Source organism: Amblyraja radiata, chromosome 33 (assembly GCF_010909765.2).
Source record: "Amblyraja radiata isolate CabotCenter1 chromosome 33, sAmbRad1.1.pri, whole genome shotgun sequence".
NCBI lineage: Eukaryota > Metazoa > Chordata > Chondrichthyes > Rajiformes > Rajidae > Amblyraja > Amblyraja radiata.
In genome coordinates this window covers 5035254-5062995 of record NC_045988.1, presented here as the reverse complement: position 1 = coordinate 5062995, position 27742 = coordinate 5035254, and the positions used below count along the sequence as shown (strand labels likewise).

Below are 27742 nucleotides of genomic sequence, written 5' to 3'. Positions count from 1 at the left end.
CGGCCCATCAAGTCTGTGCCGCCATTCAATCGTGGCTGATCTATCTCTCCCTCCTAACTCCATTCTCCTGCCTTCTCCCCATAACCTCTGACACTTGTGTGAATGGGTGACGTTTCGGGTCGAGACCCTTCTTCACACCATACTGGAGATGGGGATTGAGATCTGTAGGGAGGATGGAGGTAAGTGGGGTGTGCATGTATATGTAGCCACAAGGGCAGTAGGATCAACATTGAACAGTGGTATTTATGGTACTGTAGAGGTCACCTTGACATAGTGAGTGATGCCGTGATATTTCATCCAACATTGTTCCATTGTTTGTGGGTTCTCCCTCCTGCTACGAACATCAACATTGGCAGATAACATCGGTGGAGTTATTTACAGTGGCTGTTGGCTCCAGTCAGGAAATTGGAGGTGTGTAAAAAGGCACCACGGCAATTACGAAACTTTATAAAATGGGATAATTAAATTTGCTATTGTAAGGTGAAAGGTGAATTAATTTATCATTCAATACTTCTGCTATTTTGGATCTTGTTTTGGGCACTGGGTAAAGATTGATTGATGATGAAAATCAAACATTTGCAGATGCTAGGAATCTGAAATAAAAACAAAAAATGCCCAGAAACACATGGGAGATCAAGCAGTATCTGTGGAAAGCTCAACAGATAGCAAGTCCTGGTCCCTGCATCAGAACTGGGCAAAGAGGGACGGGGAGGAGGAGGAGGAGGAGGGAGGGGGGTGGGCGACGAGGGGAAGGGGGCATAGAAGGGTGGGAACTGGATGCGAGAGAGAGGGGGAGGGAGGGAGGGGAAGGAAGGGGGGAAAGAGCAAAGGGGGAAAGAAGAAGGGGAAGGAAAGAGAGCGGGGAAAGAAGAGGTGAGAGAGGAGGGGGGGGGGAGAGGGGAGAAGAGGTAGGAGAGGAAAGGAGGGTGGGAGAGAAGTAGTGGGGAGGAGAGAGAAGGCAGGGGAGATGAGGAGGGGGTTGATGAGCGATGGGGAGAGGAGAGATGCAGAGGGAGAAGAGAGGGGGGTGAGGAGACGAGATAAGGCAGGGGAGAGGAGAGAGGGGGAGAGATATGTGAAGGGAGGAGAAGAGAGGGGAGTGGAGAGAGGAGAGAGAGGGAAGGCAGAGGAGAGGAGGGGAGAGGGGAGAGGAGAGAGGAGAGAGGGGAGAGGAGAGAGGGGAGAGGGGTAGAGGGAGGGGAGAGGAGAGAGGGAGAGAGGGGAGAGGGAGAGGAGAGAGGGGAGAGGGGAGAGGGGGAGAGGGAGGGGAGAGGAGAGAGGGGAGAGGAGAGAGGGGAGAGGGGTAGAGGAGGGGAGAGGAGAGAGGAGAGAGGGGAGAGGAGAGATACAGAGGCGAGGGGGAGAGGAGAGAGGGAGAGAGGGGTAGAGGAGAGAGGGAGAGGGAGGGGAGAGGGGAGAGGGGAGAGGGGGAGAGATATGTGAAGGGGAGTGGAGAGAGGGGAGAGAGAGAAGGCAGAGGAGAGGGAGAGAGGGGAGAGGGAGAGATACAGAGGCGAGGGGGAGAGGGAGGATTGGAAGCTGCAGCAACAGGGAGGGAGGAGCGAGCGCCGGCGCCGCGTTTTGTCTCCGTTTTCTCCCCGTCGCTGCTCCCGTGCCCCGCTTCTGTAATCTTTGAAGGTGATCGATGCGGCCGCAGGTGGGGCCCGCGGGGGGGGGGGAGGGGTGCAGGGGGAGAGGGGTGCAAGGGGGAGAGGGGGAGGGGTGCAAGGGGGGGTTTGCTGGAGTACAGGGTGCAGGGGGAAGGGTGCAAGGGGGGGGTTTGCTGGAGTACAGGGAGCTGGGGGAGAGATGCAGGGTACAGGAGGGCAGTGGGTAGAGGAGAGGGTTTCAGGGGGAGTGGGTGGATGTTTATAGGGGAGGGGGCTACAGGAGAGGTGGAGGGGAGATGGATATGGGGAGCGGGGGGATTGGGAAGGAATGTGCTCAGGCTGAACGATGGGGTTTAAGGTGTTTATACTGAGCTTCTGGCTGTAACCAGGCCGGGGGGACCTGTACCTTATAAGTGTTTCTTTACCAGCCTCAGATTAAAACCCAATGACAGTTGCATGTGTGGAATTGCAGATGCTTTGGTTCACAGGGTGGTGTGGCATCTGAGATCACTGCATAAATATGTGGTCTCCACAGACGCCCTCGGTGTATTTAAGAAATACTTGGATGAGCGCTTGATGTGAGGGAACGAGAGCTGGGAAGTTTAGTTTAGTTATTTTTAGTTTAGAGATGCAGCACAGTAACAGGCCCTTCGGCCCGTCGAAACCGTGCCGACCAACGATCCCCGTTACACTAGCACTATCTCACACACATTAGGGGCAGTTTTCAATTTTTACAGAAAGCCAATTAACCTACTAAATCTGGAGTGTGGGAGGAAACCGGAGCACCCATGGAAACCCCACGCGGTCACGGGGAGAACGTACCAACTCCGTACAGACAGCACCTGCAGTCAGGATCGAACCTGGGGCTCTCGCGCTGTGAGGCAGCGACTCTACCACTCTGTTGCCTCAAGTAGGATTGGAATGAAATGCTTGTTTTTAAATGCTATAGATGCAATGAGAAGAATGGCCTAATTCAGTCAGATAGCATGGAAACAGGCCCTTCAGTCCACGCTGACCAAGATGCCCCATCTACACAATTTTAATTTAGTTTAGTTTATAGTCACTCGTGCCAAGATACACTGAAAAGCGTTTTTGTTTCGTGCTATTCAGTCAGCGGAGATATTACATGATTACAACCAAGCTGTTCACAGTGTACAGATATGGGATGAAGGGAATAATATTTAATGCAAGATAAGGTCCAGTAAAGATAGTCTCAGTGTTTAAGAAGGAACTGCAGATGCTGGAAAATCGAAGGTAGACAAAAGTGCTGGAGAAACTCAGCGGGTGCGGCAGCATCTATGGAGCGAAGGAAATAGGCGACGTTTCGGGACCGCTCACTAGTTAGTGTTAGGACGGTTCAGTTGCCTGATATCCGCTGGGAAGAAACCTAATCCCCACCTGACTGCGTTTGGCCCAAATTCTTCTACACCTTTCCCATCTATATACCCGTCCGAAATCCCATTCTGTGCCATTAATCATCATGGAATCAATGCAGTTTATACAGCTGATTATTTAATTTGCCTTATAGACTCTGCCACTGAACACTCAATATGTCTTATTCGGTTTTTCTCAGTGTGATTCAGAAAATAATTTTGAGACCACAATACAATTTGTTTATTGTGAAGTTACTAAGCTGCTAGTCTTGAGTTAGTTTAAGAAAACACCACCGAGTCCCCTGTTGAACTATTGTGCGTGCAATGTGGATATCTGAACAGTGGGAACCTTATTTTGACATCCATATATTCTATTATGTTGTGTAGGAAGGAACTGCAGATGCTGGTTTACACCGAAGATAGACAATAGACAATAGGTGCAGGAGTAGGCCATTCGGCCCTTCGAGCCAGCACCGCCATTCAATGTGATCATGTCTGATCATCCCCAATCAGTACCCCGTTCCTGCCTTCTCCCCATATCCCCTGACTCCGCTATTCTTAAGAGCCCTATCTAGCTCTCTCTTGAAAGCATCCAGAGAACCTGCCTCCACCGCCCTCTGAGGCAGAGAATTCCACAGACACCAAATGCTGGAGTAACTCAGCGGGTCAGGCAGCTTCTCTGGAGAGAAGGAATGGGTGACAATTCGGGTCGAGACCCTCCTTCAGACCCTATTATGTTTTCAGATTTAAGAACAAACTGGATAATGCTGCCATTTTATGTTCTTTATTTCAGATCACCACAAGAATCAGATTGGCCTGCTGTTTAGAATTCATTCTGCATACCATTCGCAAGCTCTTTTTGAAAAAGTTGAAAGTGTATTTGGAGCACACCATTTCATTTAAAAAAAAGCAGGTAATTTAGGATTACAGAACCATTCAGTTTTTGTGTATTGAAATCACCCACGATTGGGACGAGATAGAATTTGCAGTCCATGTTTAGTGGAATGTAAATCATATGTCTGCAAGTTACAAGAGCTAGGTGTGAAATGTACATTCCAATGACAGCATTCTCTATTTTAATTTTGTAAATGATGGGTTTACAAAGCATATGATCAGCAAAAGGTTGTTTGGAACTATGCTGCCTGAATCTCACAGTAGAGAGTTTTTAGTTGTAATTTAATTCAAATGCAATATATAATGTTATAAAAGAAGATCATGGTGCATGTGTACGACGATGGCACTGGATAAAACCATCTGGTGCTCGAGGCATCTGGCAGGCTCAATCCTGGACCAGTACCGATGGGTTTATGCTCTAATCTTCCACTTCAAGAGTGTTCAGTTATCTCAAGAACCAACAACAGAACATTGAGCTTCTAACAGGCCTGTGAACACAGAGCTCACTAGATAACATAATAAACAACAAAAACAAAATGAGTAATTAAAAATCCCAATATTAGTGCAAAAAGCCCAAAGTCCTTAGTACAATGAAGACTGTTCATAGACACAAAATGCTGGAGTAACTCAGTGGGACAGGTAGCTGGAGAGGAATGGGTGACGTTTCGGGTCGAGACCCTTCTGAAGAAATGTCCCGAAATGCCACCCCTTCCTTCTCTCCAGAGATGCTACCTGTCCCGCTGAGTTACTCCAGCATTTCTGATGTAAACAAGCATCTGCAGTTCCTTCCTGCACAAGACAGTTCATAGTTTAGTTAGTGTTTTATAGTTTTCAAGAGCCTTACAGTTGTCAGGAAGAAACTGTTCTTGAACCTTGAGGTCACAGTTTTCAGACTTATACCTTCTTCCTGATGGCAGCGATGTTTTGGGTCGGGGCCCCTTCTTCAGACTGATTGTATTGGGAGAGGGGGGAGAAAGCAGGAAAAGAGAGGTGTGTCTTAGAGGTAACAATACAGAATAGTGTATGCAAGCAAAGGACTTCCCTGTGCCTTGTCACATGTGATAATAAAGTATTCATCTTCCTATTCCTAAACAGCCTGTTGAAGCTACACTGACCGCCAAACTCCCACTTTAAAACTGATCCCATCTTTATTCTCCCCGCATTCTCAGCAGTTGCTCCAGATTCAATATCTTGCCGACAAGCCCGCGGAGATTTGCAGCAGCCAATTAATCCACACTTAGCTGGCAGGTTTGGGAAAGCGATGTTCCTGGAGGGATGGTCCAAAGTTGACGTGCGCTGAGGTGCAAAGTTCACACGGAGAGCGTCAGAGATGGGGAACGAACCCTGTCTGTTGAAACTCTGTTGCGGCGTTGGAAGTAATATTTCCCTCGTTTCGGGAGTGAATAACTCTACTTTTTCCCTCCTCTCTTGCTGCAGAGCCATGGCTTCCCTTCAGTTTTTTGCCAGACCCCCCCTGCCTCGCTTGGCGTACCATCGGATCTGCGGCCGAGACCCCGGTGTAGTCTTCCTGCCGGGGTTTAAGTCCAACATGAACGGGGAGAAAGCGTTGGCTTTGGAAGAGTTTTGTTCTTCAGCAGGTCATTCCTTCATCAGGTAGTGTCTCCAAATTCTCATGTCTTGCTACTAAAGTGGTCAGGGGTTTATCAGCACAAGGAGAGTGAGGCTTTATAAGGCGGTGGTCAGACCGCATTTGCAGTATTGTGAGCGATTTTTGTCCGCATTTCTGTGGAAGGATGTGCTGGCATTGGAGAGGCTTCCAGAGGAGGTTTACGAGAATGATCCTAGGAATGATTGGGTTAACATATGATGAGCTTTTGAAGGCATTGGGCCTGTATTCGCTGGAGTTTAGAAGGTTGAGAGGGGACCTCATTGAAACTTACCGAATAGTGAAAGGCCTGGATAGAATGGATGTGGAGAGGATGTTTCCATTAGTGGGAAAGTCCAAGACCAAAGGCCACAGCCTCAGATTAAAAGAACGTACCTTTAGAAAGGAGATGAGAAGGACTTGCTTTAGTCAGAGGGTGGTGAATCTGTGGAATTCATTGCCTCAGATGGCGGTGGAGGCCAAGTCAGTGGATATTTTTAAGGCGGAGATGGACAGATTATTGATTAGTACGAGTGCCAGGGATTATGGGGAGAAGGCAGGAGAATGGGGTTGAGAGGGAAAGATAGATCAGCCATGATTGAATGGCAGAGTTGATTTGATGGGCTGAATGGCCTAACTCTGCTCCTAGAACCTATGAACTTACAAAAAAGACGGTGCAAAACAAGCCATTTGTACAATTTAGCATCATTTTGCCTTACTTAAAAAACACAAATTTGAAGTATTTTGTTGTATTAGAGTGTGGAGGTACAGCGTGGGAACAAGACCACCAAGTCCATGCCAACCATAGATCCAACACACTAGGGGCAATTTACAGAAGCCAATTAACCTACAAACCTGGAGATGGAGCTGGAGCTGGAGCTAGAGCTTGGGATGTGGGAGGAAACCGGAGCACCCGGAGAAAACCCACGTGGTCACAGGGAGAACGTGCAAGCTCGACACAGAGGGCACCCGTAGCCAGCATTGGACCCGGGTGTCTGGCGCTGTTAGCAGCACTGTGTGGACCCTGACTGTGAGTTATCACCATTCATCTGTAATATCTGCAGGAGTAGGCTCACTGACTTCCTGGCAGTGTTGGAGTATCAGAGGTTTACTAAATAATTCTTTGGTAAGGAAACCAAACAGGCACACTGTGTACCAAGTGTGTGGTCTCACCAAGGCCATGTATAATTGCAGTATTGTTGTTGGTCTGGAACAAGTGATATTTCCTTTCTGAGAAGGCCATTGTAGAATCAACTTTTTGTTTTGTAATGACAACCCTCTAGTTTCATGGTCACGTTATTGATATCGCTGCTTTTCTTCAGTTTCAGCTATTATTTCATGAAAGAATGGGTCGACTGCGCTTGTATTCACTGGAGTTTAGAAGGATGAGAGGGAATCTCATAGGAACATATACAATTCTTAGGGGATTGGACAGGCTGGATGCAGGAAAAATGTTCCCGCAGTTGGGGGGGAGTCCAGAACCAGGGGTCACACAGTTTAAGAATAAGGGGTCGGCCATATGGGACTGAGGTGAGGAAAAACATTTTCACCCAGAGAGTTGTGAATCTGTGGAATTCTCTGCCACCGAAGGCAGTGGAGGCCGATTCACTGGATGTTTTCAAGAGAGAGTTAGATTTGGCTCTTAGGGATAAGGGAATCAAGGGATATGAGGGGGAAAAGCAGGAACAGGGTACTGATTTTGGATGATCAACCATGATCATATTGAATGGCGGTGCTGGCTCGAAGGGCCAAATGGCCTATTTTCTATGTTTCTGAATAACGTCCAGCTGCCATAATGGGATTTGTGCGCAGATCTAAATTATGCACACTGCCCTACTGTTTGTTGGTTGTGAAACAGAAAGAAGTCTGAATGAGAAATGAATAACAAGATCAGGTTAATAAAATCAAACTATTAAAAATTTACTGTGTGGAAGGAATTAAATTGGCACGATGGACTAATATGATCATGTCACTTTAATTAACTGTTCTGCAAAGCTGACATTTAGATGTTCCTGGCTCAAACTCCGTTAATTAAATTGACCAATCTTGCGAATAAAATTGGCCAATTAAGTAGCGATCGACATATTCAGCCTCACTGACCTAATCACAAATACGTTCCACATTTAAATTAACAATCATTTTTGATTATGGTCATTGGAAGATTTACTTGGGCCCTGACTGACGCTCGGTTTATTTTTGGTGGTCTCTGTGATTAAATGTATTCTGAATGTGTTATTTAGCATTTGCAAAAAAAGGCTTGGATCTGTAAAGACCCTATTGATCAGATGACCATTCTGAATGAAATTTACTCTGTGAATCTCTGATTTTAAACATGGCAGACATTTGGATGGGTGACGTTTTATGGTCGGGAAGATCGGCAGGGTTTTTGTTATGGTGAAAGATTGAAAGGCACAGATGTTGAGAGGTGTCAAATGCAAGCAAATCATTGCTTCGCAGTTTGTCCAGGTAGATTCAGAACTGTTTCTTCAGGCTGCAGTGTGTGAAGCCATGGGTCAGAGTCTCAAAATAGGCAACTCAGCTGGAGTAACTCAGTGGGTCAGACAGCATCTCCGGAGAAAAGGATTCTGAAGAAGGGTCTTGACCCGAAACGTCACCTATTCCTTTTCTCCAGAGATGCTGTCTGACCCGCTGAGTTCCTCCAGCTTTTTGTGTCTATCTTCGGTTTAAAGCAGCATCTGCAATTCCTCTCTACACATGGATAGGTGACATTTTGGGTTGGGACACTTCTTCAGACTGATTATGATGAGGGGGGAGAGAAATGGAAGAGATGAGGGGCAGGACAAAGTCTTGTGAGTGATAGGTGGATACAGACAGATGGGGGGGGGGTAAAATATAATATCTCTAAGTTTGCGGATGACACAAAGCTGGGTGGCAGTGTGAGCTGCGAGGAGGATGCTATGAGGCTGCAGGGTGACTTGGACAGGTTGGGTGAGTGGGCAGAAGCATGGCAGATGCAGTATAATGTGGATACATGTAATGTTATCCACTTTGGTGACAAGAACAGGAAGGCAGATTATTATCTGAATGGTGTCAGATTAGGAGAAGGGGAGGTGCAACGAGACCTGGGTGTGCTTGTACATCAGCCACTGAAAGTAAGCATGCAGGTACAGCAGGCAGTGAAGAAAGCCAATGGCATGTTGGTCTTCATTGCAAGAGGATTTGAGTTTAGGAGCAAGGAGGTCCTACTGCAGTTGTACAGAGCCCTGGTGAGGCCACACCTGGAATATTGTGTGCAATTTTGGTTTCCTAATTTGAGGAAGGACATTATTGCTATTGAGGGAGTGCAGCGTAGGTTCACCAGGTTAATTCCCAGGATGGCGGACTAACGTACGATGAAAGAATGGGTCGACTGGGATTGTATTCGCTGGAATTTAGAATGGTGAGAGGGGATCTTATAGAAACATATAAAATTCTTAGAGAATTGGACAGGGTAGATGCAGGAAAAATGTTCCTGATGTTGGGGAAGTCCAGAACCAGGGGTCACAGTTGAAGAATAAGGGGTAGGCCATTTAGGACTGAGATGAGGAAAAACATTTTTACCCAGTGAGTTGTGAATCTGTGGAATTCTCTGCCACAGAAGGCAGTGGAGGCCAATTCACTCGATGTTTTCAACAGAGAGTTAGATTTAGCTCTTAGGGCTAAGGGAATCAAGGGATATGGGGAAAAAGCCGAAACGGGGTACTGATTTTGGATGATCGGCCATGATCATATTGAATGGCGGTGCTGGCTCGAAGGGCCGAATGGCCTACTCCAGCACCTATTTTTTATATGTTTAATTCACTGTGAATATTCAGGTTAGATTGATGGCTTTGAGTATTTTAAAGAGATCAGGAATGTATGGCGAGTCCAGGAAGGTTGTACTGAGGTAAAAGATCAGCGGTGATTTGATGAAGCAGGCAACGTGGGGCAGAATAGCCCTCCTACATCTACCTCTGTCTTAGTGTAGTTTAGAGATACAGCGCGGAAACAGGCCCTTCAGCCCACAAAGTCCGCGCCGAACAACAACCCCCCGCACACTAGCACCATCCTACACACTAAGGACAATGTACAATTTTTTTACCAAAGCCAATTAACCTACAAACCTGTACGTCTATGGAATGTGGGAGGAAACCGGAGCGGGTCAGGCAGCATCTCTGGATGAAATCTGTGTTTGATGCTTGTGGGATAACATTTAGCTGGGCATTGTTGGGGATATCCCCCACTCTTGTTTTGAGAAGTACAGAATGGAACGTACCCCTCCCTTCAGTTTAATATTAGCCCAAATTGGATGTTTAAATCTTTTGGAATATGGTTTGAATCTTTTAACCTTTTCATTTGAAGTTAGATTTACTGCTCCTAACCCCCAGGCTAATAGTTATTTCCAGAGGACAATGACTGGGTGGTTAAATAGTGTGGCTGTGGCTGGAACCATTAACTTTTTGCATATCAGTTTAAGTATTTGGTGGCACAATTTGCCTTTATCTCGAATTATGAAAATTATGTTAGACCTTACAGCTGCATCTGTGAGGTTATTAGCAGAGGGAAATATCACAAGATGTACAGACAGTGTTCCAAGTTTGCCAAATAAATGTAACCCACGGGACTGGGTGGCGCTGAGAGAGAGAGGTTGGTCTACACAGCAGGCAGTGAAGAAAGCAAATGGGATGTTAGCATTCATAGCAAAAGGATTTGAGTATAGGAGCAGAGAGGTTCTACTGCAGTTGTATAGGGTCTTGGTGAGACCACACCTGGAGTATTGTGTACAGTTTTGGTCTCCTAATCTGAGGAAAGACATTCTTGCCGTAGAGGGAGTACAGAGAAGGTTCACCAGACTGATTCCTGGGATGTCAGGACTTTCATATGAAGAAAGACTGGATAGACTCGTCTTGTACTCGCTAGAATTTAGAAGATTGAGGGGGGATCTAATAGAAACTTACACAATTCTTAAGGGGTTGGACAGGCTAGATGCAGGAAGATTGTTCCTGATGTTGGGGAAGTCCAGAACAAGGGGTCACAGTTTAAGGATAAGGGGGGAATCTTTTAGGACCGAGATGAGGAAAACATTTTTCACACAGAGAGTGGTGAATCTCTGGAATTCTCTGCCACAGAAGGTAGTTGAGGCCAGTTCATTGGCTATATTTAAGAGGGAGTTAGATGTGGCCCTTGTGGCTAAAGGGATCAGGGGGTATGGAGAGAAGGCAGGTACAGAATACTGAGTTGGATGATCAACCATGATCATATTGAATGGTGGTGCAGGCTCGAGAGCCGAATGGCCTACTCCTGCACCTATTTTCTATTTTCTATGTTACACGGATCTACCAGTCAGCTCTTAATGTCCGCCTTCACACACTGACCTTCACACACTGACCTTCACACACTGACCTTCACACACTGACCTTCACACACTGACCTTCACACACTGACCTTCACACACTGACCTTCACACACTGACCTTTCTGTCCTGAGCTTCCTCCACTGTCAGCCGTGAGGCCACACGCAAGTTGGAGGAACAGCATCTCATACTTGCAATCCAGCTGTATGAATGTATTACTTTCTTTAACTTCAATTAACACTTCAAATCTCCCCGTTCCTCCCCAAACCATTGTTCTCCGACTAGTTTTACTGCCATCCTGATTAATTTTACTCTTTGTATGCCTCGTTGTCAACTTCTCCTCAGCCGACAATGAACCGTTCTGCGTTTCCTTGCTCACCATCTGCTTTGATCTGTCGTTTTCACGCCTCACCCTTCCATAGCTCTAGTTTCCCTCACCTCTGGCTCTCAGTCTGAAGAAGGGTCTCGACCCGAAAAGTCACCCAATCCTTCTCTCCAGAGACGCTGCCTGCCCCGCTGAGTTACTCCAGCGTTTTGCGTCCAGCTTTTGATCTTCGTTCTGTGGTGGCTTCTGGCAGCTACTGAAAGCCGCAGAGGAGCTGGGATCATTGGGCTCCTGTGAGAAATGGGAGGATGCCTGCTTTATTCTCCCTGTTTATGAATTGGGCACTGTATCTGAGCAGGTACGTGCTGGCGTTGGAAAGAGTCCAGAGGAGGTTTACGAGAATGATCCCAGGAATGAGTGGGTTAACATATGATGAGCGTTTGACGGCACTGGGCTCGCTGGAGTTTAGAAGGATGAGAGGCAAACCTCATTGAAACTTACCGAATAGTTAAATGCCTGGATAGAGAGGATATTTTCTCTAGTGGGAGAATCTAGAGCCCTAGGGCACAGCCTCGGAATAATAGGACATCTCTGTAGAAAGGAGATGAGGGTGAATCTATGGAATTTATTGCCACAGAAGGCTGTGGAGGCCAAGTCAGTGGGTATTTTAAAATCAGAGATTGACAGATTCTTGATCAGTACGGGTGTCAGGGGTTATGGGGAGAAAGCAGGATAAGGGGGTTGAGAGGGAAAGATAGATCTGCCATGATTGAATGGCTGAGTAGACTCGATGGGCCGAATGGCCTGATTCTGCTGCAGTGACATGAACTTTTGGTACTTCCCCAGACAGAGGATGCTCTGTGACTGCATGACTGGTCCACCCCAATCACGGGTGGTGCAAGGAAGGTCAACCAGGCGATGATGGAGGAGGGCGTGCATGATGTTACATGTGATGCCAGCACTTCACCACCTTACACTGCAGGTGGTGCCAATCCTCTCCACACATGTAGTTTGTGCATTCTTAAAAATAAATAAACAACTGCAGGCTTGAGTCACACCAGATGATTCATAATTAGTGGTCATTTGTAATAATTAATTGTTATAATTTCCATGGGAAGCAAATGAGTTTAGTTTAGTGTTGCTTGGAGAAACAGCATTGAAACAGGCACGTCGGCCCACTGAGCCCGTGCTGAAGGTAAAGCATCTGTTCACACTAGGTCTATGTTATTTCATAGATAAAGTGGGATCTATGTGAAAGTGGGATAACATAGAACTAGTTAACTAGAACCTTTTGATGGATGCACACATTGGCTGCCATGTTTACCAGAACACTGACTACTCTCCCAAAGTACTTTACTGCTGTAAAGCACCTTATGATCTTGTGAAAAATGCTGTAGAAATGCAGGTCATTTTATTGTGGGGTTTTTTAATCAGTACTAATGGAATATATTCTCTTCAGAGTGAAATCTATCATTTCTGCCTGGAAGAATTAACACGCAGTTGTCTAATAATGAACCCTGATTTCTCATATTTTCACTGGAGATATTAACTTTCAAAAGTTTTCTGCAGCTAAACAGATGTATTTGCCTAAGAAGGAACTGCAGATGCTGGAAAATCGAAGGTAGACAAAAATGCTGGAGAAACTCAGCGGGCGCAGCAGCATCTATGGAGCGAAGGAAATAGGCAACGTTTTGGGCCGAAACCCTTCTTCAGACTGATGGAGGGACTTGGAGGTTCCTGACCCTCCATCAGTCTGAAGAAGGGTTTTGGCCTTCACATTGTGACAACAGATATTGCCACACAAACAGGTTTCTAGTCTGTCTGAAGAATGATCCTAATGAAGATAGATATAAGTAGTCCAATGATCCAGTATTCCCCACTGAACCAGATGCCATGGAGCCATCAGGCCACCTACTGGTCACAGCTTTGATGTCAACTTAAGAAATCTATAATTAAGTTACGTTTAAGAGAGAACTGCAGATGCTGGAAAAATCGAAGGTAGACGAAAATGCTGGAGAAACTGGGGCAGGTGAGGCAGCATCTATGGGGAGAAGGAACCTGAAGGGTCTCGACCCGAAACGTCACCTATTCCTTCGCTCCATTGATGCTGCATCACCCGCTGAGTTTCTCCAGCATTTTTGTCCACCCTATAATCATGTTACAGTTGCTTTGTAGCCATTTTGCATATTTTTAATATAAAAAGTTCACTATTATTTTAAATTATAGAGGGCTGATCATAGATCAAATTATAGATCAAATATGAAGTCAATTTGTTGGTTTGTGGGTTAATTGGGTTGGACAGGCTAGATGCAGGAAGATTGTTCCCGATGTTGGGGAAGTCCAGGACAAGGGGTCATAGTTTAAGGATAAAGGGGAAATCCTTTAGGACCGAGATGAGAAAAACATTTTTCACGCAGAGAGTGGTGAATCTGTGGAATTCTCTGCCACAGAAGGTAGTTGTGGCCAGTTCATTGGCTATATTTAAGAGGGAGTTAGATGTGGACCTTGTGGCAAAAGGGATCAGGGGGTATGGAGAGAAGGCAGGTACAGGATACTGAGTTGGATGATCAGCCATGATCACATTGAATGGTGGTGCAGGCGAGAAGGGCCGAATGGCCTACTCCTGCACCTATTTTCTATGTTTCTAATTTTAGTTGAAGACATGATTCATGAGCCCACTCATTTCACACCTAATATCGGGAAAAATGTACAGGAGGTGCTGACTACGATGCTGTCTGTACGGAGCTTGTGCGTTCTCTCCGCGACGGCGTGGGTTTTCTCCGGGTGCTCCGGTTTCCTCCCACACTCCAATGATGTACAGGTTTGTAGGTTAATTGGCTTTGGTTTAAAAAAAGATTGTGACTGTTCCCTAGTGTGTAGGCTAATGCTCGTGTACGGGAATCGCTGGTGGGCAGAAGGGTCTGTTTCCATGCTGTATCTCTAAAGTCTAAAGTCTACAGACGTTTGAAGAACAGTTTCTACTAACCTCAACTATCAACTATGGTTGTGCTCAGGACTTTGGCTTTGTTGCACTGGTGTTAGGATTATTAATTTATTGATTATTTTTTTTGTTTATTATATGCTATCTATGAGTAATGTATTTCCAGGCCTGTTAAAAGCTTGTGTAAGTAAGAATTTCCTTGTTCCATTGCTGGTACATATGACAATTAAGGGCAGCACGATGTCGCAGTGGTAAAATTGCTGCCTTACAGTCCCAGAGACCCAGGTTCGATCCTGACTAGGGGTTTTGTCTGTACCAGTGCTGAGAGAATGGAGCAGCTGGGCTTGTACACTCTGGAGTTTAGAAGGATGAGAGGGTATCTCATTGAAACGTACAAAATTGTTAAGGGCTTGGACACACTAGAGGCAGGAACATGTTCCCGATGTTGGGGGGGTCCAGAACCAGGGGCCACACAGTTTAAGAATAAGGAGTAAGCCATTTAGAACGGAGATGAGGAAACACTTTTTCTCACAGAGAGTGGTGAGTCTGTGGAATTCTCTGCCTCAGAGGGCGGTGGAGGCCGGTTCTCTGGATGCTTTCAAGAGAGAGCTAGATAGGGCTCTTAAAAATAGCGGAGTCAGGGGATATGGGGGAGAAGGCAGGAACGGGGTACTGATTGGGGATGATCAGCCATGATCACATTGAATGGCGTTGCTGGCTCGAAGGGCCGAATGGCCTACTCCTGCACCTATTGTCTATTGTCTATTGACTGCGTGGGTTTTCCCCAAAAGATGTACAGGTTTGTAGGTTAATTGGCTTCGGTAAAAATTGTAAATTGTTCCTAATGTACAGGGTGGTGCTAGTGTACGGGGATCACTGGACGATGTGGACTCGGTCGGACGAACGGCCTGTTTCCGTGCTGTATCACTAACTGAACTAAACTAAATACTCTTGACACTTGACAAATCAGCTTTTTCTAATTGGGCAGGAATTGACTTGAGACATTGGGTGTTTCTATGTTCAGGTTTGATTACTCTGGCTGCGGCAGCTCAGAGGGGAACCCTGAGGAATCCTTGCTGGGGACTTGGAAGAATGATGTGCTCACTGTCTTGGATAATCTCACCACAGGACCTCAGGTCAGTCTTGGGAACCCACTTTTATAACTGCCCTTTGTAAGAAAGAACTGCAGATGCTGGAAAAATCGAAGGTAGATAAAAATGCTGGAGAAACTCAGCGGGTGAGGCAGCATCTATAGAGAGAAGGAATAGGCAACGTTTCGAGTCGAGACCCAGACAGCCCTATCCACTTTCTTTATTCACTGAGCTGTAATGAAATTCTCTTTCCCTGGTGTTAATTAGGAATAATTATCCATTAGCATATTTCGAAAGCCAATTAGTTAAATATATAAAGGAGAAAATGTTCAGAGATCTAATCAAGGGACTTGTGCAAGATGAATTAGCACGCACTCTCTAAGATCACATCTCATCCTCCTACACTCCAAGGAATAACGTCTTTAAGTGTACTCAACCACTCCCAATAGCTCAGGCCCTCAAGTCCTGGCAACATCCTTGTAAATCTTCTCTGCACTCTATCCAGCTTAACGGCATCCTTCCTGCACGCCAAGGAATTATGTCCTAGCCTGACCAAAATGTTCCTCTAGCTCAGGCACTTGAGTCCTGGCAATAGACTCATATATGTTCTCTACACTCTTCCCAGCTTAATGACATCCTTCCTATAGCCGGGTGACTAAAACTGAACACTCTAGTCCAAGTGCAGCCTGACCAACGTTTTGTACGGCTGTAACATAACATCCCAACTTCTATACTCGATACCCTGACTGATGAAAGCCTTCGTCACTGCCCTAACTACCTGTGACGCCACTTTCAAACAACCGTGTACCTGCACAGAACTACATATGTACCAAAGGGCAGCACAGTGGTCCAGCGGTAGAATTACTGCTTTACAGCACCAGAGACGCAGGTTCGATCCTGACTGTAGGTGCTGTCTGTACGGAGTGTGTCCTGGGCCTCCTCCACACGCAAATTGGAGGAACAGCACCTCGTATTTTGCTTGGGCAGATTACAACCCGACAGTATGAACCTTGATTTCCTTAATGTCAAGTAACCCTGCATTCCCGCCCTCCCTCCCCCACCCATGTCATCCTACTAGTTCCACTGTTCGCATCCTTCTATCCCTTCATTATCACCTCTTCCCCTGCCAACAATGGGCCATTGTGGGCTCCATTCTTCCTTGGTCACCTGTTGCCAGTCCTGCTTTGTTCTGGCCTTTTCTTACCTCCAGTTCCCCCCCCATAACTTTCAGAGGCTCTGACCCAAAATGTCACCCATCCTTTTTCTCCAGAGACGTTGCCTGACCCACTGAGTTACTCCGGCACTTTGTGCCTATCTTCGGTACAAACCAGCCTCAACAGTTCCTTTATACACAATGTATGAATTGTATTTGTTGCGTTGGGTATGCGTGATGTCGGAGAAAATGTCCATAACTCCATTTTTCACTGATACTTTGCGCGGGACAGTGGCGCAGCGGTAGAATTGCTGCCTTACAACGCCAGAGACCCGGGTTCGATCCTGACTACGGGTACTGTCTGTACGGAGTTTGTACGTTCTCCCCGTGCCCTGCGTGGGTTTTCTCCGAGATTTTCGGTTTCCTCTCACACTCCAAAGACGTACAGGTTTGTAGCTTAATTGGATTGGTGTATATGTAAATTGTCCCAAGTGTGTGTAGGATAGTCTTAATGTGCGGGGATCGCTGGTCGGAGCAGACTCGGTGGGCCGAAGGACCTGTTTCCGCGCTGTATCTCAAAACTAAACGAAAAATGACTGGTACAAAGTTTTTATTGTTGACTAAGGTAAGCTGGTTCCTCTTCCTCCGACACCACAGATCCTGGTGGGATCCAGTATGGGCGGGTGGCTCATGTTACTGGCTTCCCTCGCCAGGCCGAAGAAAGTGGCTGGAATGGTCGGCATAGCAAACGCAGCTGATTACTTTGTGAATAGATTCAATCAGCTTCCTCCAGAGGTAAGAGAATCGGCATCTAACACTTGCTTGAATAAAAGTATTTGGTACGTGGATAGACAAAAATGCTGGAGAAACTCAGCGGGTGAGGCAGCGTCTATGGAGAAAAGGAATAAGCGACGTTTCGGATCCAGACCCTTCTTCAGACTGGTGGGGGGCGGGGAGAGGGCGGGTAAAATAAAGGAAGAGGCGGAGACAGTAGGCTTGTGGAAGAGCTGGGAAGGGGAGGGGAAGGAGGGAGAAAGCAGGGACTACCTTAAATTGGAGGTCAATGTTCATACCGCTGGGGTGTAAACTACCCAAGCAAAATATGAGGTGCTGCTCCTCCAATTTGCGCTGGGCCTCACTCTGGCAATGGAGGAGGCCCAGGACAGAAAGGTCGGATTCGGAATTGGAGGGGGAGTTGAAGTGCTGAGCCACCGGGAGATCAGGTTGGTTATTGCGAACCGAGCGGAGGTGTTGGGCGAAGCGATCGCCAAGCCTGCGCTTGGTCTCGCCGATGTAGAGCAGCTGACACCTGGAACAGCGGATGCAATAGATGAGGTTTGAGGTGGTGCAGGTGAACCTCTGCCTCACCTGGAAAGACTGCTTGGGTCCTTGGATGGAGTCGAGGGGGGGGAGGTAAAGCGACAAGTGTAGCATTTCCTGCGGTTGCAGGGGAGAGTACCAGGGGAGGGGGTGATTTGGGTGGGAAGGGACGAATTGACCAGGGAGTTACGGAGGGAACGTTCTTTGTGGAAAGCAGAAAAGGGAGGAGATGGGAAGATGTGGCCAGTGGTGGGATCCCATTGGAGGTGGTGAAAATGTCGGAGGGTTTTAGGTTTTACAGTTTAAGGATAAAGCGGAAGTCTTTTACCGAGATGAGAAAAAGAAAATTCACACAGAGAGTGGTGAATCTGTGGAATTCTCTGCCACAGAAAGTAGTTGAGGCCAGTTCATTGGCTGTATTTAAGAGGGAGTTAGATGTGGCCCTTGTGGCTAAAGGGATCAGGGGGTATGGAGAGAAGGCAGGTACAGGATACTGAGTTGGATGATCATATTGAATGGCGGTGCAGGCTCGAAAGGCCGAATGGCCTACTCCTGCACCTATTTTCTATATTTCTATACCAAATTCTTAAGGGATTGGACAGGCTAGATGCAGGAAAAATGTTCCCCATGTTAGGGGAGTCCAGAACCAGGGGTCACAGTTTAAGAATAAGGGGTAGGCCATTTAGGCTATGTTTCTATGTTTACATGTTTTTCAGGTCGGGCTCTTCTTCATCCATCTTGTGCCTGTGCTGACTGTTTTATTCTCTCTTGTTTGATCTCCAGTCGCGGAGGGAAGTGGAGGAGACGGGCGAGTGGAAGTTGCCCTCCAGGGACAGTGCCGGCGGCTTCTACACGCTGAAACACGAGTTTATAAAGGAGTCGGAGGACCACTGCGTGCTGGGGAGCGGCATCCCTGTGGCCTGCCCGGTGCGGCTCCTCCACGGCATGAAGGACGAGGTGGTTCCCTGGCGCAACTCCGTCAGGGTGGCTGAGCAGCTGGCCAGCGACGACGCCGACATCATCCTGCGCAAGAACGCCGACCACCGCATGTCCCGGCCGGAGGACCTGAAGCTGCTGCTCTCTGTGGTGGACGACCTCATCCGCAAGTTAACCAAAGCCCATCTGCATTAGTCCAGTCTCGTTTGAACATCGAGTCACAGAGGCACACAGCGTGGAAACGGGCCCCTCGGCCCACACTAGTGGATGGTCAGCCATCATCATATTGAATGGCGGTGCAGGCGCGAAGGGCCGAATGGCCTACTCCTGCACCTATTTTCTATGTTACTATGTTTCTAGTGAACATGTCCCGGCTACACTAGTCCCACGTTTGGCCCATATTCCTCCAAACCTGTCCCATCCAGACACAGGTAGACAAAAGTGCTGGAGAAACTCAGCAGGTGCAGCAGCATCTATGGACGAAGGAAATAGGCAACGTTTCGGGCCAAAACCCTTCTTCATCTATGGAGCGAAGGAAATGGGCAACGTTTCGGGCCAAAACTGAAGAAGGGTTTCGGCCCGAAGCGTTGCCTATTTCCTTCGCTCCATAGATGCTGCTGCACCCGCTGAGTTTCTCCAGCACTTTTGTCTATCTTCGATTTTCCAGCATCTGCAGTTCCTTCTCGAACAATGGGAAATCTATTCACAGCTAATACTTGCTGAAATATGAGGGTCGGATTCTTCCTTGCCACGTAAGCATTTATCGCAGTGTAACAGATAATAAGTTAACGGCCATCGATCACAATGGAAGGATTGTCCCTGGATTAAGAGAAATGCTACAAGCCAAATCCCTGTAACTATCCTTGCATGTAACACTTTTGCCATTTAATGGCTTCAACCAGTGAAAAGGCTTTCTCGAGTAAACAGTACTGACTGACAAAGCTCTTAAAAAACATCCTTATAGGTGAACTTTAGAACTGGCCCTGAAGTGGGAGGCATTTCTCTTCAGTGAGGTAAAAGGAACGACATTTCAAAAGTACTTAATTGGTCATGAAGTGTTTTGGGAGATCGCGTGGCTGGTTAATGCTGACTTCTCAGCCCTAAATCAGCCTTGCCTCAATCCCCGGATCATCCTGCAAGTTTACCCCTGCCATTTATTTTGATTCATTACAGGTTGCTGGAGGGTTCACTCATTAATCATATCCTACCCTTCATTTCAAAATAAGTACGCTCGCTAATTATGTACACATAGCACACGGTAAACTGTGTACTAAACGAGAAAAGAAGCTGCTTCTTCTTTCGTGTGGCGTGCACAGCCTAAAGTTGTTGGACAACTTGTTCTATTTGATCTTCCGTTTGTGCTCGTTGAGTTGATTGCATTAGTCGAAACAGGGCGGACCATGTGAAGGTTGCAATCTTCCACCCCAGAAAAAAGCTAGTTCAGTGTGAGTAGTGTATATGCACACACACACATATATATGGTGTAGGAACCAGATGCTGGTTTAAACCGAAGATAGACAAAATGCTGGAGTAACAGCATGACAGGCAGCTCTCTAGAAGGAATTTGAAGGAATGGGTGGCGTTTCGGGTCGAGACCCTTCTTCAGACCCGAAATGTCACCCATTCCTTCTCTCCAGAAATGCTGCCTGTCCCGCAGAGTTACTCCAGCATTTTGTGTCTATCCACACACACATATATAATTATGTGTATATTTACCTGTGTTTATGTGTATATACACACACTGAACTTTTTTCCTTGTTTATTATATAGTTTATATAGTACTATGTTTCCATATTCGGTTGTGCTGCTGCAAGTAAGAATTTAATGTTCTATCTGGGACACATGACAGTAAAATACTCTTCACTCTTGATTCGAGAGATTTAGACAATAGACAATAGGTGCAGGAGTAGCCATTCGGCCCTTCGAGCCAGCACCGCCAGTCAATGTGATCATGGCTGATCATCCCCAATCAGCCTCAGATCAGCGAAGAACTTGGTACATCATTCCAATTGGAAATCCATAGAGAATAATCTGAAATAGAATGAAAGATGATGGAATTCCTCCAGTATCAGCAGTCATGGGAGAGAGAGAACGCCTTTATATTTCAGGTCGATGACTTTTCCTCAGACTTGGAATTAGGTTCAAAGGACTTTTCACGTTGGAACAAACAAATGCAAGGTTCTTAACTGGGATAAAGGGGGCAGAAGAGATTAAATGACCAAAGATAGATGGTAACTGTTGATAGCCATGAGATGTACAGAATCTGAAGATATGTGTAAATGCGTTTAGACCAGCACCTGCAGTTCCTCCTGCACACTGGGTCTGAAGAAGAGTTTCGACCCAAAATATCATCTATTCCCATCCTCCTGCTTGGTGCGTTCCACTTTTGATTATATTGCTCTTCTGATGCAACAGCCGCAATGAGGTAGATTGGGAGATCGAGTCTATACCCCTAGTTTATGATTGGAATTTGGATGCTGAGAATGTTTGCAAAGAATTTTATTGCAAATCTGCACAGATCCCGATGGGCTTAAGTTGGTTCCTGGGAAATTTTGTGTAACTGGCACTGTGCAATGGACGTGACCGACTTCAGGTAATGTTAATGCTACTGTAAAGTTACCGATATTTAGTCAACGTTGGACATGTTTGTGCCTGAACATATGGAGTTTACATTAGAGATCATTTGTAATGGAAATGTCAAATGCAATAAAATGTATTAATGGGCCTTATGAAAGTATTCCTGGTATTCTACACAGAGTGCACCGTGGTTACTTCATGTCTATTTATTGCGAGTTCTCCAAATCCCCATAACTGTAGAACAGGAAACATCCTTGTGAAATGGAAAAGAGAGAATTTCTTCTGCAAGTATAAAGATCACTCAACATGTCCACGTGGAATTTTTCTGGCCCTTGGTGCCGACACCAAATGACTTAAAGGATTCGCTGTTAAAACGTTTCATTAGTTACTTGCCCAGAGTGGTGGAATCAAGAACCTGAGCACATAGGTTGAAGGTAAGGGGGGGGAAAGATTTAATAGGAACCTGAGGGGTAACATTTTTTACACAAAGGATGGTCAATGTGTGGAATGAGCTGCCGGAGGAGGTAGTTGAGGCAGGTCCTATTGCAATGTTTAAGAAACATTTGGATAGGTTTAGAGGGATATGGGCCAAATGCAGGTTGGTTGGTGGACACAAGTTGGGGCGAAAGGCTTGTTTCCACCCTGTGACTATTATATAATATTGATAATTTTTCTCTAAAAGCTTTAAATTTCTAACGACTAAAGACTAATAGCCCTGTCCCACGGTACGAGTTCATTCCAAGAGCTCTCCCGAATTTAAAAAAAATCAAACTCGTGGTAAGCACGGAGAATGAACGTAGCGGGTACGTCGGAGCTCGGGGACGTCACTTAGCGGCTCGTAACGCTAACGGCAGGCACTCGGGAAGATTCGCTAAAGGCAGGTAAGCACGGGAAGACGCGTGAAGATTTTTCAACATGTCGAAAAAGGTCCACGAGAGCCCCGAGTACCGACGAGCGGCCATTACCGTAAATCTCTGAGTTCGAACCGGGGCAAACTCGGGAGAGCTCTTGGAATGAACTCGTACCGTGGGACAGGGCCATTATCAGCAGAACACCTGCAGATTAATGTGCATTGAAGACTTGAAGTGATGGCAGCCAGCGCTCTGAACTTCCATCTTATGCTTCTCCCATCCCAAGCATCTGAAGTATTCTGACTGTCCATTCCCTCCGCAGATGCTGCCTGACCGGCAGAGTTCTTCCAGCACTTTGTGTATTGCACACGAATGCCCCTGCTCCTAATTCAGTAGGAAAGCTAAAACAGGAGTCTCAAAGACACAAAATAGGCTTTAGGTTTTATTGTAATGATTTGTGACATTATATGCTTTACTGAAACGGCAAGTAGTAAAATGAACAGTAAAGGAATGGTACACCTTTTAGTAAAATGGCTGCAAGCGAGCCGCTTCACCACAAAGGCATGATCATTCTTTGTGTTTTGTAAACAAAGTGAATCCCTCACCCTTTAGCCTTCACAAGGCTGAAAAGGCCAGGACGATCGAAGAGCGTTGTGCATGGAACCTGATTACAGTCACCACAGTCAGAGTCACGGGATGGACGGTTTCGTGGACCAGATGCATCTGTGATTTTTAACAAACCTGATTCAAAGTTTTGTATCACAAATTCCCCTGTTGAAAAAAAAGTGTCAAATATCTTCACGGTGAGAAATCTATTTGAAAAGCATCCAGGAATAGAACGATATCTCCCTGTTGTATCACACAGTATTCAAGGTTGTATCTTGAACCTTCCTCCCCCCTCCCCCCCACCCCCCAAATACAGTTTAATGCCCGAGCTATTGATGAACCAGACATATACACTCAACTATGACACAATAGCATTAATCCATACATTCACTCTGAGGTTGGACAACTCGTTTGCTTAGAAATAGGCAGAAAAATAAAATACTTTCAAGTAACTCTTGTATCCTCCCCCACCCAGGTCGCTGTCATGGCTTCAAAGTCATCGTGTTGAGCCTCATTGTCTATAACTCATTTTCACCCAGCCCACAGCTAACAATGGCCTGTGCGAAGATATCCTGGGGTCAAGTCAGTTCACCTCAACCTCCATCTTAAGGCATGCATTCTAACTCTAAAGAATAAATACTGATCTGACGTCTCACCAATTGTGATAAGAAAGCGTACTTTGAAAGTGTCACCACTTGCTACAGCTGGAGTTTTGCGGACAGTTCTCCTCAGGTGAGAACTTGCCAGTGTCGCCTTCATCCCCATGTGAACACAGAGCAAATCTGTGTGTGAACACTGGTGTACATTCACAATGTCGATGGTGGAAGTCTAAGTCTAAGGTGGAAGCAGCAAACTTCCTGGAGTTAGTACTTCAGCAACTGCGCTTCGTGCAGCCCAACAATGCCAGCGTTGGTCAGTGACAATGTGAGATTGGCTAGCAGAGTTTGTTCCTGACTCACAGCCCATCTGAAAGCTGCAAGGCTGCTGCAATTCTATAGAACCTGACAATAAACTCGACTTGACAGAAGTATTTCTGATGTTCAGATGAATGTGGGCCCACACAGTTGTGGGGAGCAGAGCGATTAGTTTGTGAAAATGGCAAAACAAAAAAAGCCAAATTGGGCAGAAACGGCAACCAGCACCACCCCAAGCCAGTGATATATTGAGCCTTCTTTCAAGTTTGATTGATACAATCCTATATTCCCTTTCCCTTGGCTTCCCAGAGCTCCCTTCATTCACAACTCTTCCTCCTGTGGAAGTCCCACCCCTGGGCAAAAGATATTTTGAATTCCTATTTGATCTCAAGGTGACTATTGGTTCTGAAGAAGGGTCTCGACCTGAAACGTCACCTATTCCTTTTCTCCAGAGATGCTGCTGACCAGCTGAGTTACTCGTTAACTTTTTGTGTCTATGGTTTAAACCAGCATCTGTATTGGTTTATTAATATTGTCACGTGCACTGAGATAGTGAAAAACTTTGCAGATTGTCCAGACAAATCATACTATACATGAGTATATAAGATAGAGTGCCTTATGCTGATAATCTCAAATTTTGCTTTTTTCCATTTTAAACAGCAAAATAATTGCTTTCCCCCCCAGCAACTCATTCATAGAAACATAGAAATTAGGTGCAGGAGTAGGCCATTCGGCCCTTCGAGCCTGCACCGCCATTCAATATGATCATGGCTGATCATCCAACTCAGTATCCCGTACCTACCTTCTCTCCATACCCCCTGATCCCTTTATCCCTGATATGATCCCATTCATATGAACATCAGAAATAAGACTTTCGTCAAGTCAAGTTGAGTTTATTGTCAGATGCACAGGTTAGCGTTAGGTACAGGTACAATGGAATATCTTGCTTTGACCATCTATCTCCAGCTCAGACAAAGGTTGAGCAGCACCACCTAGTGGTAAAGGCACCCCACTCCCAATGCCAACACCCTCGCACTCATCTACACCCTGTGAACCCACTGCCCCTCCAAACTCTTCACACACGATGCCAGTGAAATGAAGAAGTCAACAGGGGCCTCTGCAAATGCAACGTTGCCAAAAAAGAAAGTATCTTCTTAAAAAATAAACGTACCCAAAATCTTGAACAATTTCCTGAGCCAGCCAAAATCAGAATTTTCTACGAGTAGTTTAGGCACATCATCATTCCAACACCAACCATAGGACGGAGATTTGATGCCGTGGTATTCCATCTACATCATCAAATAATGTCCACAGCCTCCTAAATTCTGTCTATCCCATTAATAACGGGCTGACCTCTAGTCATAGGACTTAACTATACTACCTGGGGTGGGAGATTGCAACCTTCACGTGGTCCGCCCTGTTTCGACGAATGCAATCAACCTGGTGTGCACAATCAAATAAGATCAAATAGAACAAGTTGTCCTACAACTTTAGGCTGTGCACGCCATACGCAAGAAGAAGACTATATTACCTATAGTTCCTGTTGGGTCATTCCCTAAGACTCCATCCCCATGTATTTTATGTATTATGTCTCTGACAGGGTGCTGCAAACAATCGAAATGCAGACAATGGCGCTTATGCTGCCTTGCAAACCATTTGATCTTTGGATGGTAAATTGTACACCTTGTAAGTAAGTGTTGCCATTGGTGGGATTTCATGCAAAATCGTATCTTTGCCCCACAAAGAATAGTTACAATACAAAACAAAAATAAATTATACATCCCACACATCAAGGAAGCTAGATATCACTTTCCCAACCAGTGCAGCCTTCAGTCGGACACTGTCATTGCAGCCTGTTTTGGCCTCTCTAATCGAAATGAGCCCTGTGGTTTTAAGCTGAATCCATGCAGTTATCAGGCACATACCTGGCATGGCCGTATGCCCATGAATGCCAAACAGCTACTGTCAAGTGAGGCCCAACACAAATTAAAGGAACAGCACCTCCTATTTTGCTTGGGCAGCCAGTCTGAAGAAGGGTCTGGACCCAAAACGTCACCCATTCCTTCTCTCCATAGATGCTGCCAGTCCCGCTGAGTTGCTCCAGCCTTTTGAGTCTATCTTGCAACCCAGTGGTATGAATATTGATTTGTCTAACTTCAAGTAACCCTTGTTTTCCCTCTCTCTCCGTCCCTCCCCACCCCAGTTCTCCTACTAGTTTCACAGTCCTGATTAATTTTACTGATTGTACGAGTCCTTGTCACCTTGCCCTCAGCCAACAATGAACCATTCTACATTTCCTTATCTTTGTCTGCTCTGATCTGTCATTTTCACACCTTACCCTTCCATATCTCTGGACTCCCTCTCCCCTGACTCTCAGTCTGAAGAAGGGTCTCGACCCGAAACGTCACCCATTCCTTCTCTCCAGAGATGCTGCCTGTCCTGCTGAGTTACTCCAGCATTTTGTGTCTCTCTCCGCTGCTCAGAGACGTCTTTGTGAGTGGGAAGGTAGACAAAAGTGCTGGAGAAACTCAGCGGGTGCAGCAGCACCTATGGAGCGAAGGAAATAGGCAACGTTTGTGAGCGGGAGCACAGACACGGCACGTTGAAAGTCTAATGCATGGAAGTGACAACTGGAGATACCGCCCGTGTAATACCGTGCGGATACGGGCGGCTACCTTGGAGAGAAGTACCGGGAAAACTTACTCAAACTCCCTGCGAAAATTAACCTGAGCACTTTAAACAGAAGACACATCTTGGATTAAACCACCAAGTCAACGCAACAGAAGTAGGCAAGTGTTAACCCGTGGTCAAACAATGAAAGCAGCTTACAATGTAAAACACATAGTCCTGAATACTGATCCCATGCTGGGGAAGGTCCTTCAACAGGGTGGGGGGGGGGAGATATTCTACAGTAAAACGTAGAGGAGATAATATTTTCATATTACACCCAGCAAAAGTAAAATTCCCTTGAAATTCAGCCCTGGTTGATAGCAGGGACATACTGCATAGAGACATATTATACTCTGCCCCCCCACCCCCCCCCCTCCCTGCAACTGTGTAGAACTACCAGCCAGGGATCGGTTTTTAGGGCAAGTTGTGCATGGTGCAGATACCAAACATAATCTAAGTGTTGTTTGCAGTGTCTGTGAACTGAACACAGGCCCCCACTTCAGTGCAACCTAACGCCAAACCTCAACCAGCAGGGTGGAAAAGCACCAACGTTCAGATCATGTTCGTCATTGTTTCATTCTGACACGTTCCTTTTGACATGCTTCAGGAACCAGTGCAAGATTCAGTCGCGAGATGTCGACTGTTGCCTAACAGAGGTCCACCATCGTAGTTTGGCTTAGAGGTACGGATCTCGGCCATCATTTTCTGCAGGCACAGCTGGGGCCCATGCGTTGGCTAAACCAACGTCCTAGCCAACAAACAAGTTGTATTGACGCTTTGAAAGCCAATGTTGCCCCACAGATTGGTCACCGGGAACTCAAAGACCACCCTTTGGGTTGGGCTTGATGCATGAGCTCCACAGGGCTGGGTCCAACGCGATCCCACCACCTAACCCAGTCTATGTTTCCACAAACACTTCATCCTCGCGGTTTTCCATTCGCGAGGTTGTGGCATGGCACCAACAAGGCTATTTTGTTTTTAAAACCAAGGATATGTTCTTCTTCTGATATCATTCTCTCCTCTCGGCTGTGCGGCTTTGGTTAGGACTGATACAAGTGGCGAGAGAAGGGTCGCCACTGAAGAATCATTTTCCATTTTTGCCGCCGTTTTATCCGGCTCTCTGCGCATAAAAATAGAGTTCTTCGAACATGAGCAGCCTCTTAGAAAAGTAACATTGGGAGGCAAGATGGAGATGATGCTGGGTCTGAAACGATCGCAGGCCAATCAACATTGGACCAAGCCAAGCCACCGTCTTCGCTCCATGCTGTCCTCCTGGAGGCTCTGCGGCAAGGCAGCAGTCATGGGCTAGCACAAAGCAACTGGCCCCAGCGCCTCCTCAACTTGCTGGCAACGGCCCTGCAGGTCCTGCCCCCCCCCCCTGCCTCCGGAGGAAGGTGCCGCAAGTGATGGAGGCATCACGCCTGCAGTGCAGTCCCTGTTCCTGTACATCAGCTCCTCCAGGCCTTAGAACACATAGATTTTGTCTCTCGGTACCCCATCCAAATCTTCATCCAGGGTCAGCAAGATCTGAAATTAAAAAGCA

General features: G+C 46.4%; 2 protein-coding genes across 4 annotated transcripts in view; one reads left to right on the top strand and one right to left on the bottom strand.

Moving 5' to 3' along the window:
* The first annotated feature begins 1519 nt into the window (after positions 1-1519).
* LOC116991139 (mycophenolic acid acyl-glucuronide esterase, mitochondrial-like) lies at positions 1520-18903 on the top strand. Of its 2 annotated transcripts, none has more exons than XM_033049504.1 (6): positions 1520-1638; positions 3777-3896; positions 5315-5491; positions 15106-15217; positions 16983-17120; positions 18429-18903. In XM_033049504.1, the coding sequence occupies exons 3-6, from the start codon at positions 5319-5321 to the stop codon at positions 18774-18776; spliced, it is 771 nt and encodes a 256-aa protein (XP_032905395.1). In that variant the 5' UTR covers positions 1520-1638; positions 3777-3896; positions 5315-5318; the 3' UTR covers positions 18777-18903. The 2 variants fall into 2 exon arrangements, with proteins under 2 accessions (XP_032905395.1, XP_032905397.1); XM_033049506.1 differs by having other exon boundaries at positions 1541-1657.
* Positions 18904-25896: 6993 nt separating this feature from the next.
* sidt2 (SID1 transmembrane family member 2) overlaps positions 25897-27742 on the bottom strand; it is a 54889-nt gene continuing 53043 nt past the window's right edge. For both annotated transcript variants that reach the window (XM_033049580.1, XM_033049581.1), the window contains one exon: positions 25897-27726. In XM_033049580.1, coding sequence (XP_032905471.1) covers positions 27664-27726 — 63 coding nt within the window. In that variant the 3' untranslated portion in view covers positions 25897-27663. The remainder of the gene's footprint in view (positions 27727-27742) is intronic.

Bases quoted from the DNA above. Each gene is read 5' to 3' on its own strand.
- LOC116991139 (XM_033049504.1), top strand. From the start codon at position 5,319: ATGGCTTCCCTTCAGTTTTTTGCCAGACCCCCCCTGCCTCGCTTGGCG. The intron at 5,492-15,105 runs GTAGTGTCTCCA...TTCTATGTTCAG, and splicing joins GCAGGTCATTCCTTCATCAG to GTTTGATTACTCTGGCTGCG. The intron at 15,218-16,982 runs GTCAGTCTTGGG...CCGACACCACAG, and splicing joins ATCTCACCACAGGACCTCAG to ATCCTGGTGGGATCCAGTAT.